General features: G+C 45.0%; 1 protein-coding gene across 1 annotated transcript; it reads left to right on the top strand.

Moving 5' to 3' along the window:
- Positions 1–3,458: 3,458 nt before the first annotated feature.
- LOC308150716 (primary amine oxidase, liver isozyme-like) lies at positions 3,459–6,228 on the top strand (the record flags this gene model as incomplete). Its single annotated transcript, XM_080523518.1, has 4 exons — positions 3,459–5,037; positions 5,246–5,531; positions 5,655–5,787; positions 5,962–6,228. The coding sequence occupies 4 exons, from the start codon at positions 3,459–3,461 to the stop codon at positions 6,226–6,228; spliced, it is 2,265 nt and encodes a 754-aa protein (XP_080379644.1).
- Between the last annotated feature and the right edge of the window lie 5,928 nt (positions 6,229–12,156).

Here is a 12,156-nt window from a genome sequence, read left to right as displayed (position 1 = left end):
CCAATCAAGCGGGCTTGAACTGAACTCAAACATGGCTCCTTTTACATTTACATTTACATTTTTGGCATTTAGGAGACGCCTTATTCCAAAGCGACTTACAATCAATACATTTGAATACTAAGCATGTGAATCATCAGTCCACCATTCGTAGCAGGAAGAGTAATCCAGCTCAGGCCCGGGGCCCGGGGCCTATCACCTTCTTCGAAAACCTAGTTTTTTTTTACACTGGAGAAACAGAGAAACAGTACAAGGGGGGCAAGGAGGAGATTACCGAGCCAAGAGACTTGGTGTAGAGAGAGAACAGTAGGGGCCCTAGGACGGAGCCCTGGGGTACCCCAGTGGTGAGGGTTCGTGGAGAAGACAGCGATTCTCTCCAGGTCACCTGGTAGGAGCGGCCCGCCAGGTAGGAAGAAAAACAGGAGTGTGCGGTGCCAGAGATGCCCAGTTCTGAGAGGATGGAGAGAAGGATCTGGTGGTTGACTGCGTCGAAGGCAGCAGACAGGTCCAGGAGAATGAGAACGGAGGAGAGGGAGGAAGCTTGAGCAGAGTGGAGGGCTTCCGTGACAGCAAGGAGAGCAGTCTCAGTGGAGTGCCCAGCCTTGAAGCCGGATTGGTGGGGGTCTAAGTGTTCCATCTTCCGGATATAGTCAGTCAGTTGTTTAGATGCCGCGCGTTCAAGGGTTTTGGAAGGGAAGGAGAGAAGGGATACAGGTCTGTAATTGTGGACAGATGATGGGTCAAGGGTAGGTTTCTTGAGGAGAGGCTTGACTCTGGCTATTTTGAAGGCCGCTGGGACAGATCCTGTGGATAGGGAGGAGTTGATTAGGGTGGTAAGGTAAGGAAGGATGTCGGCGGAAATGGATTGGAGAAGAGGGGAGGTTGAGGGAGGGAGGTCCTCCTACCGCCACTGAGGGAAGTTTAGCTGAAATACTCAATTGTCATTGGCTGCCTTCTCATGTCCACAGTAGCGTACCACTAAGAGTGCTCGGCCAATTACAGTGCTCTGTTCTCCATGATCCGCTAGTGTGGACCTGAAACGCAAAACCCGTCTGCGTCTTCGGTATGTTTGTAGTGTATCTGTGTTGTGAAGAAACCATCGAGGGAGGGATACATTTTCATGTTTCATTCTGTTCCTCCTCCTCCTCCTCCTCCTGTTTTGTCTTAAATTTGTTTTTAAGGGATTCTTTTTTAGGTGTGTGTCTATTTGTGTTTGAGAGAGAGAGAGATTGGGTCAAGACTGTTTTTCTGTTTGTTTTTGTGAGAACTTTAGTCTGTTGCTGTGTCGTGGCCTATCCTAGCGTAGCACCCACCCACCCCTCTCACAGATTAAGATAAGGGCTAAGAAGGTGTCTTGGTGTATTGATTGGAGTAAACGTATGGTGACTTGCATTGTGTTTTATTAGTGGTACAAAGAGCAGACCAATAAATGAATAGTAACCTATTCCAATTCTGATATTCAAACACCATACGGCACATTTAGTCAAAGGAGTACGATAGGCTGCTATTAATCTAGGGGCATCGACCTGCTCTTTGGACCGCAGGGGAACACTGGCGGTGTCTTCAATGTGAAGGGGAGGCTGGCGGGGGCAGAAGTCAGATGATGCGTGTTTGATACCGTTCCCCATTCTGTCCCATGCATTACAGTTAGGCCGTCCTCTGATTTCTACTCCCACCAGCCTCCCCTGCTGCGTGTGTAAATCATTCAGATTCCTGTTGGACAATAATTTCACACAACCTCATGGTGGGCAGAGAACATCACCTCCACCAACAAGAAGGCGCTTTTTCAGATGTTTGTTCTTCCTGCGGCAGCTGAAGAAATTCATGCTGCAGAAAGTGATGGTTGAGTTCTACACGTCCAGCGTCAGCTCATCGATCACCGTCTGGTTCACTGCCTCCACTGCCATGGACAGAGGCAGACTACAGCGGATTATTCGGTCAGCCGAGAAGGCCATCGGCTGCAACCTGCCATCTGTACTTCCACTCCAGGACCAGTAAGAGAGAAGGAAAGATCTTTGCTGATCCTTCCCACCCTGGTCACCACCTCTTTCAAAGACTTCATCCTGTCTAACAAGACCAAAACCTTGTGCCACCTGAACAGTTTCTTCCCCTCTCCTTCACTCTCTCTCCCTCCCTCCCTCTCTCTCCCCTACTCTCTCTCTCTCACACCTGAACAGTTTCTTCCCCATGGCAGTGGGCCTCACAAACAAGCGCCCTGCCTCTCACTGACTCTGGGACCCCCGTCTCACACACATACACACATACAACTAACTGTACTTTATATTATTATCAAAGGGATAATTTGACAAATTCAAAACAAAACAAAACAACTGAATATGTTTTGGCCCTGACCTTGGATGTGGTTGATTAAGCTCAGACAGTTTTTAGTAACATATTTTGGGCCCCATTAATTAATTATGTCCAAAAAATTCCCTATTTGAAAACTGTACACGTTTGGATTCTGTTGTCTTGGTAATAAAATGCTTAAGTTGATTCCATCTTAGAAAAGTGACTTTCCGGGGCGCTTAGGTGGCGTAGCGGGTTAAGCGTCGACCATGTAACCGCAGGGTCCCCGGTTCGAATCCGGTCCGGGACATATCCTGCATGTCATCCCTCCTCTCTCTCTCTCACCCATCCTTCCTGTCTAATTCTAGTAACTCTAATTATCTATCAATAAAAATGAAAATATCAGTGGGACTGCCCCACTCAGAAAAGAAAAAGAAAAGTGACTTTCCAAAAATGGCTGGGAGACTTCAGAGGGGGGATTCTGTCATAATATTAGTTGGTTATGAGTATTTATTTAAAAATGTCATGTCATGTTCAACTCATAAAACTGTCTGGGCTAATATAGGTCAAGCCGAAATAGGTCCGTTGTTTCAATTCAGTGTTCAGTTTTGGATTGGGGGGCAATTGATAGTAAATGACTAACTAGGAGCCCACTCTATCCTCCAATACTAGCATGAGATGGAGTGAAAATGCTCACACTGAGTACAGTAAAATAAGTAGTAGAATTACTCATTTAAAGATAAGATATAAAGATAGTCTATAGATAACATAAATTGAAGTTGGTTCGTTGGTATTTTCTTTATACATTCTTGCAAATTATTTGCTCCAAGAAACTGTGTATATAAAAAATCAGGGTTGTCAATACAGTTTGAAACTTGAATAATGTAGCCAACTGAATAGTTTAAGTATTGCGTGTAACTGAAGTGTCTGTTATTAGATTTATAGTGGACCTATGGTTATCAGTTCTGTAGGCTGTATAATGGTGTGTTATAACAATGGTCCACCTTTGTAATCTTATGATATATCTCATGCAGTTGTAAATCCAACCTTGAACCTTGAACGGCTAAGTTCGTCACAGTGCGCCTCTCCCCTTTTACAGGCTTAATATCTCACCACAACCGCACTTTTACGCACTCTGACTCCCGCTGTCCCACTCTCCTAACTCCCTCTGTGAAATGGTGTCTCAAACGGTGTATACGGTGGCCAAATGGATATTGATTATCCTTGGTATCGGCTCAGTTATAGGGAACATCGTTCTGATATGGCTAAATACGCAACGCATAGATAGTATACCGAAGTGCCCCGCGCAATCTCTCCATACGCCCACGGGTACGCACGACGAGCGCAGCGTCTTGTTCGCGGATCTTTCCGCGGAGGAGTACCGCCAAGTTCGCGACTACATGAGTAAAATCCAGGGCTTGAATATTTCGTACGATCCGATAAGTATTCCCTCCGCAAATTACCTGTACTTCATAGAACTCGCACTACCGAAGAAAGCGGACGCGCTGCGCTACCTGGACGCCAACGGACCCAAACCGCCGAGAGAGGCGACCACGGTGGTCTTCTACGGTTCCGCGGCGCACATTAAAGAATATGTGGTGGGACCTCTTCCCAACCCGACTTATTATCGTGATGTCACGCTCGAGAGGTACAACGAGACACAGTTGCCCATCACCTCGCGCCCAGCGAACACTGGGGAGTACGTACTCTTATCCGCGTTTATTTATGGTAAAGTGCTCAATACTCTTGGTAAAGTGGTTAATGAGAGTTTTGGCTCCGCGAAAGGACTGACCTTCTATGAGGGCATGCCCCGGGGCGTGAAGTCTGGGGACAGACACACATGGCTCGCTTTCGTTCGTAATGTGGAAGGCATGTACATTCATCCCGTGGGGTTCGAGATTCTACTTAACCACGAGAGCACCAACGCGTTGGACTGGCGCGTGACAAAGATTGTGTATAACAATCAGTACTTCGACAGTGAGGATCAGCTGAATGAACAGTATGACGCGGGAACGGTGGAGAAAATCGTTTACAAATCTGTCCCGAACTATGCGTCACTCAAGCCGGCGCGTAAACCCACCGGTATGGGACCACAGCAGTATTACGCACAGGGCAAACGATTCAGTGTCAAGAATAATCACGTCACATACCTCGACTGGAGCTTCGCGTTTGGGTTGAGTACCTTAGCCGGTATGAGAGTCTTCGACGTCCGTTTCAAAGGGGAGAGAATTGTGTATGAACTTAGTGTCCAGGAGGCAATGTCAGTTTACGGTTCTGCCTCACCGCAACTGATGCTGACCAAGTTTCTGGATCACAGTCTGGGAATAGGGCGCTTTGCTTACGAGCTGGTGCGGGGAGTCGACTGCCCTTACGCTGCCACGTACATTGACACTTACCGATACCTCGATAGCGGTGCGCCACAATTATTCAGAAAATCTATTTGCGTTTTTGAACACGACACGGGTCGACCTCTTAGGAGACACTTCTCAGGGATGTTCCACTATAGCTACGGAGGCCTGTCAAACAGTGCGTTAGTGTTTAGGACTATCACGGCCATAGGGAACTACGACTATCTGTGGGATTTCATCTTTTACCAGAGCGGCTCCATTGAGGTCAAAGTACGTGCCACTGGATACATCACTTCGTCCTTTAAAATACCAGGGGATAATCTATACGGACCCCAGGTGGCGGAAAACGTCATCGGAAACATCCACACACACTTCGTCAATTTCAAAGTAGACTTGGACGTGCTAGGTGAGCGTTGTCTTCTGGTTTAAACAAATTATATGACATGAAAGATCTGCTCGAATTAATAATGGAAATAATGGAAAGGTTATCTGTTTGCCAATTGTGCAGTCAAATGTAGCCCAAAAAAATAAAAAATGTTGGTCTAGGCTACTGCATACCGTGTTTATCCAAATGAATCTAGATCATACACGTTTGTTTTCTCTGTGCTCCATAGGGGTGACAAACGTGTTCCAGACCAAGGACATGAAGTATGTCAACGTGTCTCTGCCCTGGATGCCGGAGCGTTACGCCATGATCCCACAGCTGGTGGAGGGGCAGCTGAACACGGAGAAAGAGGCTGCACTTCGCCACGACACCAAGACGCCGCGTTACCTTCACATCGCCAGCAACCGCACTAACCGCTGGGGCCATCAGCGCTCCTACCGCATCCAGGTGATCAGCTTCCCCGGGGACCACCTTCCTGAGACGGAGCCCGAGGAGAGGTCCATGTCCTGGGCACGGTGAGTTTCCCTGACCTCCCCCTAATCAACGCCTAGACCCTATTCCCTAGTTCTTATAGACAGTTTTTTAGATTAGGTTCGGGCAATAAAACGGTCTCTGTGTTGGTGGTGTGTTGTTGTCAGGTATAAAGTGGCCATCACTAAGCACAAGGACACAGAGCAGACCAGCAGCAGTCTGTACAGCCAGAGCAACATGTGGGATCCAGCAGTGGACTTCAGCAAGTTCATTGAGGACGACGAGAGTATCGAGAACCAGGTGAGTGTTTCCATTTTAAAGGCACACTCTGTAATTTGCATACAGAAAAGCACAAACAATTAATGCACAAAAAAACACCAGGCACGTGCACACACACACACACACACACACACACACACACACACACACACACACACACACCTCATTGCATTCAATCCATGTTCTTCCTCCTAGGACCTGGTTGCCTGGGTAACCGCCGGCTTCCTCCACATCCCTCACTCGGAGGACATCCCCAACACGGTGACCGTGGGCAACGGGGGCGGAGTCATCATCAGGCCCCACAACTACTTTGACGAGGACCCGTCGGTCCACTCTCCGGACGGCGTGTACATCAGCCCAGGGTCTGAGCTCAGCTGTGACGACAACAAGATGGCCTGTCTGGCAGAAGAGACCTGCAGCCCTGCGCTTGACCCATACACTTTCACTGGCTTTGACTTTTGAGAAATTATGATTACTCGGTTCGGTTTGGCTCAGCTTGGCTCAGCTCTGCATCATTTGGTGCACTTGCTTTGTATACTGAGACCACTGCCCTCATCACTCAACAGAGCCGAAGCAAGCTGAGACAAACACCATATTTGCTGAAGCAGCGCTGGAAAGGACAAAGTGTAAGGGACATGTCTGAGCCGGCAGGGTTTGAGTCAACCCCTCTAACCTGTAAAAATGGGGTGTGAACACCTTCTTATATTGTGTGATCAAATGCTTGAGATTTGGATTGCTTAGTTTTTTAGTTTTGATTTGCTTTGTTTAGTTTTATCCCATCTATGTTCGCTTTTTAAATGGAAGGAACTCTGTGAAGTTGTTGTTTTTTCCTTTTTAGAAAACATTTCCTTTTTTTCAAACGGGGCGGGATTTATCTGATGTGGGCCATATGGATTGTCTTCTTTATAACCACAATACAACACAACACAACTGTTTATAGCGTCTATTCTCCCCAGGTTAAGAGGAAAGTATCACCGACATAATCATAATAACAACACATCACATGAAAGTATGTTTATTATAAATAAATTCAGAATCACGGATGGAAGGATGTGTTGCTGTTGTTTGTGTCGTGGTTTAGAATCATGTTCTTGCCAATGCTACCTATCCAGATGTGCTACTTAGCGGTTCTGCGCCCACAATTAATAATGTAGATATGTTGATTTGCATTCTGCTGCTATTACTTTATTCTATTATTTTTGTTGACTTGTTGTTTTTATATCCTGCTTAGGCTATTTTATTATTGTTATTATTCTGATGCAATGCCATGTCGCGTGAACCTGAATCCAATAATTTTACTTTCTGTAAGCTATTCGTACATGTAATAAAAGCAATTCTGATTCTGATTCTGATCTTTAAACAAACGTAGCGCTAGCTCGTCATAACGTAGACCTATGTCATATTGCAATAAAGCGCAACGAAAGGCTATCGTGTTATAACAATACTAAATACTTGTGTGTTATGATAACACTGTTATCCCTTGTCCAAAAGGGACTCATCAAATACTTTGTTTGGTATGTGAAACCGCATAAAGTTCAGTTGGGAAAGACATTTCCTAAATAAATAATATAAAATAAATAATTATTTTCAAAGGTTGTTGTTTGTATGTTTTTAAATATTGTGATAATAATCACATTTATTATTACTATCATTGTTATTATTTGTTCTTTTGATTAATGGTGATCTACTACTAGTCCATCAGCACTGTATGGGAGAACTTGGTGATAACCACAATACCAGTTGACTCAATTAGACATATACGCTCTGGGCTATGCGCGATGCAAGACAGCTGAGAGTGTGTCTCCACTGCGTTTATATCACAAAATGTACATTTGATAAGTAAAAGTAAGCTAGCTAAGTAAGCAATCTAGCTGACTATGACTGGAAACAAAGTACTATCCAGTTAGAATTATAGAAGATCTCGTTGTGTTTTCCTGCTGGTCTCGCTGCCTGGGTTTGAACAGACTTGTGGTGACTAAAAATGGCTTTAAAAAATGCCTTTCCACCAAAGAATATATATATATATATATGCCATATATATGCGATATATCATACCTCCACTATGATTCATATGCCCTAACCCAGGGGTCCCCAAACTTTTTTCTGTGAGGGCCACATCATTTTTCCTTTCTGTGATGGGGGGCCTGGGTTGGTCTCTAACATAAAATAATATGGAACGGAGTGGAATGGAGGCGGTTGCGCAAAGCAATTGCGCGCAGGAGAGCACTGGTGGATGCAAACAAAGTCTAAACAGTTGAATTTGGATGGAATTTATACCTATAGTGATATGTCAATGAAATATAATCAGTTTTACAGTCTGATACTTGAGGGAGGACCCTCATCATACACGGGGGGACCCATGAAGCAGGGCTGTCTGGGGGTCCTTAAACGAGCATCAAACACTTAATTTCTTGCATTCTGGTGAATTTAGATGCAATTTGTGCCCTTTCTGCATCAATTTATGGTGGAAATGTCATTATTTATGTAAAGGAAAACACAATATTCAGACACCAGATGATCATTCAAAATGTAATGTAATATAATGCAATATAAGGCTCTCAGGCATTCTGTACTTTCAAATATGTATTCTCCTTGAGCAGTCAACATCAACTATCAGCTATTTCGCTAGCAAACACGAAAGCTAACTTATTTGCGAAACAGCGCCCCCGCCACCACGTCGGTGCAATGCCGCAATTGCAGTTAGAAATTACACGTTGTTCAAAGGGCCGGTCCAAGTGTGGGGGTGGGCCGTGTTCGGCCCGCGGGCCGTAGTTTGGGGACCCCTGACCTAACCCTTTAAAAAAAAAAACATGCTATGATTGGAAATTAAGTAGTGTCTGCTCTTGGCTGAGAGCTTCATCACGTCACGCGCAGTATCAACCAATGAAAATGCGCAGGGGCGTGGACAACATGCAAGATACGCCCCTATATTTGCATACACATCTGATAAAGACAATGTTGTTTTCACCTATCTATTCATAGCTTTCAGTCACGTGGTTTCTTCCCTAGCAACCACCAACCTGACGGGAAAAAAGTATCATAGCAACATCGCTCAACATGGCTGCCTACTATTTAGACCACCTCACTCATGAAGAACTATCAAGATACACGACGGTGATAGGAGTGGAGGATGACACCATTCAAATAGTGTTGGATTCCCTGTCTTCTACTCCGGAATTATTTTCCTAACCCCCGGAGAATCAAAGTTATTGACCTGCAAAGGGTGCCTCCTTGACCGGCTTTTCCCGTGAATAACACCGGTTATGGAGGTGGTACAAACATAAGACTATTATTGCTAAATTCACCATCAGTATACGGTCATTTTGCCCTTAACCAACGCGCTGACACCCCGAGAAGATATACTTTTAATATGAAACTCGATCAACCGGGCGTTCACCGGCTGCTGGACGAAACTCCCAACTCCCGCTGTCAGCGAGGCGAGGGAATATTTATATCCGGGAATTCACTCCTTGCTGTGTCCACGGTGATAGGAGTGGAGGATCGACTCCATTCAAATAGTGTTGGATTCCCTGTCTTCTACTCTATCCGGACACGTTGGATTATTTTCCTAACCCACGGGAAAAAAAAGTTATTAACCCGCAAAAAGTGGGTTTTGCCCGTGGGTTTTGCCCGCAAAAAGTGCCTTTTGCCCGTCAGGTGGGCGTTTCCACTATGCTGTGACGTCACATGAAAGCTATGAATTCACATAGAATAGTTTGTCTTTGTCATTGTCCGATGTGTATGCAAATATAGGGGCGTATCTTGGGCGCACTCTACGCATTTTCATTGGTTGATACTGCGTGTGACGTGGTAAAGCCCTCAGCCAAGAGTACCTGAACATTTCATTACCATCTGGGTGGGCAAATTCTAGATGTGATTTTTTAATTCCTATACATCCCTAGATTATGTTTTGATATGATAGACCTTTTGGTTTGGCAGCTTATTAGTGGCCATATCTTGCTCCCCTTCGTATGATTCGCGCGTAGCTGTGCTGTGGTTGTGATAGAGACATGAGCCCTTTCATGTTTTTATGCGCCTGAGTCTCCTAGACACGTAGAGACCAACCCCGAGTCGATCAGAGATTCCTACGATGAGCTATGGTAACTTTCCCGCACCTACCCCCTACCGGTGAATGCCTAGTTTTTGCGGTTTTCCGGAGGTAATGTGCGGTAGGTGCGGGAGAGTTACCATAGCTCAGCGTAGGCAGCTCTGAACGACTCAGGGTCTCTCAGGAGACCCAGGCGCATACAGTACATCTGGCTCATGTCTCTATCACAACCACAGCCCGAGCTACGCGCGACTCACGCGAAGGGGAGCAACATATTGATTGATTGATTATACTTTAATGTCCCCGCTTCAAGTGCTACAGAGACGATACATACAACATACAGCAGGCAAAGTAAACAACAGGACAGCAGCAAACATTGAGTGACATTGGCAGCAGTTTCCACCTGGACATGGCATCATTTGGTATATAGACCTATTGCCAAATTCAGTCAGTCAAATGTCTTAAATCCCCCACGGCCCCACCTATTAAGGTCTAATCCATAACAATTGTATTTATTCTTTGCCAGGTGTCAAAATGAACAATACATTAAAATGCGGGAAACTGTGAAACATGTTTTATTGTCTTTTCTGTGACTGAATTGATCCTCATCATCCTCGTCATCTGAGCAAAGGACATGAGAACATGTTCAGCAACATACAAATCTTTCTGTTTCTGCAAAAGGGGAAAGGGGGAGGGAGGAGAGGCGGGGGCGTATATACTCCATTAACAAAGAGGTAAAATATGGCTTTCATTTATAACTAATAGATTAGAGATTCAACTTTATTGTCATTGCGGAGTACAAGTACCAGACAACGAAATGCAGTTTAGCATCTAACCAGAAGTGCAAATAGTGATATAAGAACATGATATTTATTTTTAAAACATGACGATGATAGTGAACATAACCTGAGGTGACCTCTCACCCTGTGTGATGCTCTTCCTGTACGGCTGAAACTCTGCCACGGACAGGTGTCCTTCTGCCCTGTAGTCTACCTCAGTCTTGTCTCTCTCTGTGTGACACATTAGACAAAGGTTTACAAGGGGAAATAAATACAAACCATTGTATTCCATCAATGTCACTAAAGGAAAATCCAGGCTTATTTTTGCGCTTACGTTTTCAAGAGACCCCGATTTTTTGATATGTGTGACGAGACTTCACGAGAAATCAAAATAAGCCTAGATTTTCCTTTAGTGACATTGATGGAATACCCCCCAGCACTGCAGAGGAGGCTTTGTAGGCAATTGAAGGAATTACTACATAATGCATTGATTCCATGGGAAGATTATAGTAAGAAATAGGCCTATGCCATACAAATATCAAGAGGTATTTACCCGCTCTTTGCTTTTTCTTTGGGAAATTCCACTGAAAGACAGTTGGACAAAGTTATATCAGCAAAGCAGATGTTTAGTTATATTATTTAATATTATTTGAGAAGATGGACAGGGTATGACCAGGGTATGATGGGCAGGGTATGACCAGGGTATGATGGATAAGGTATGACAGGGTATGATGGACAGGGTATGACAGGGTATTATGGACAGTGTATGACAGGGTATGATGCACACAGTATGACAGGGTTATGACAGGGTATGATGGACAGGGTATAACCAGGGTATGATGGACAGGGACAGGGTATGACAGGGTATAACCGCATCACCTTGACTTACCGTTCAGAATCTCATGTCCAAAAAACAGCTTCACCCCAGGAAATGTCCTTCCATTCTCCACATTAACGACTGAAAGAGATACATCCACAGCAATAAATTACTAGCTGGTTCACTCAGAGCAGAGCTGCCAAGTCTCACGCAATCGCTGTGAGACTCACGCATTTCAACCAGTTCTCACGCTCTCACGCCGCACCTCTATTTCTCACGGCGAGAAATAACAATTGTTTAAAATTCCTTGAAAGAAAGCTACCGAACATGAGTTTCGTGGCATCTTTCTGCACGAGCGTTAACTTGAGTCTGCAATCGAAGCGGCAGGCGAGCGCTGATGGAAGAACCTGTGTTCACGCGAGCTGCAAGAACGTAGCAAGCAGTGTTGCCAGATTGGGCTACTTTTGGTCACACTGGACGGGTGGATTCGGCAGCTTTTAGACCGGTTGGGCTGGACATTGTCAATTCCATCTGGCAACCGTGGTAGCAAAATATGTGCATACATTACAACATCGTATCTGGTAGCCTACTGGACTGGGTTTCACCAATTTGGCGTAAGTCATTACTAAATGCAGGTAGTTACTAAACCCCTAGTTGTTACTAGCTAGTTTCAAACTAGTTGTTTACTAATTTCGGTTGCACCACGCCAATCTTTTGCCAATCTCAGCAAGTAAATACTCAGTTTT

This window comes from Nansenia antarctica (genome assembly GCF_963989245.1).
Source record: "Nansenia antarctica genome assembly, chromosome: 2".
Lineage (NCBI taxonomy): Eukaryota > Metazoa > Chordata > Actinopteri > Argentiniformes > Microstomatidae > Nansenia > Nansenia antarctica.
This window is presented reverse-complemented; position numbering and strand designations above follow the sequence as displayed.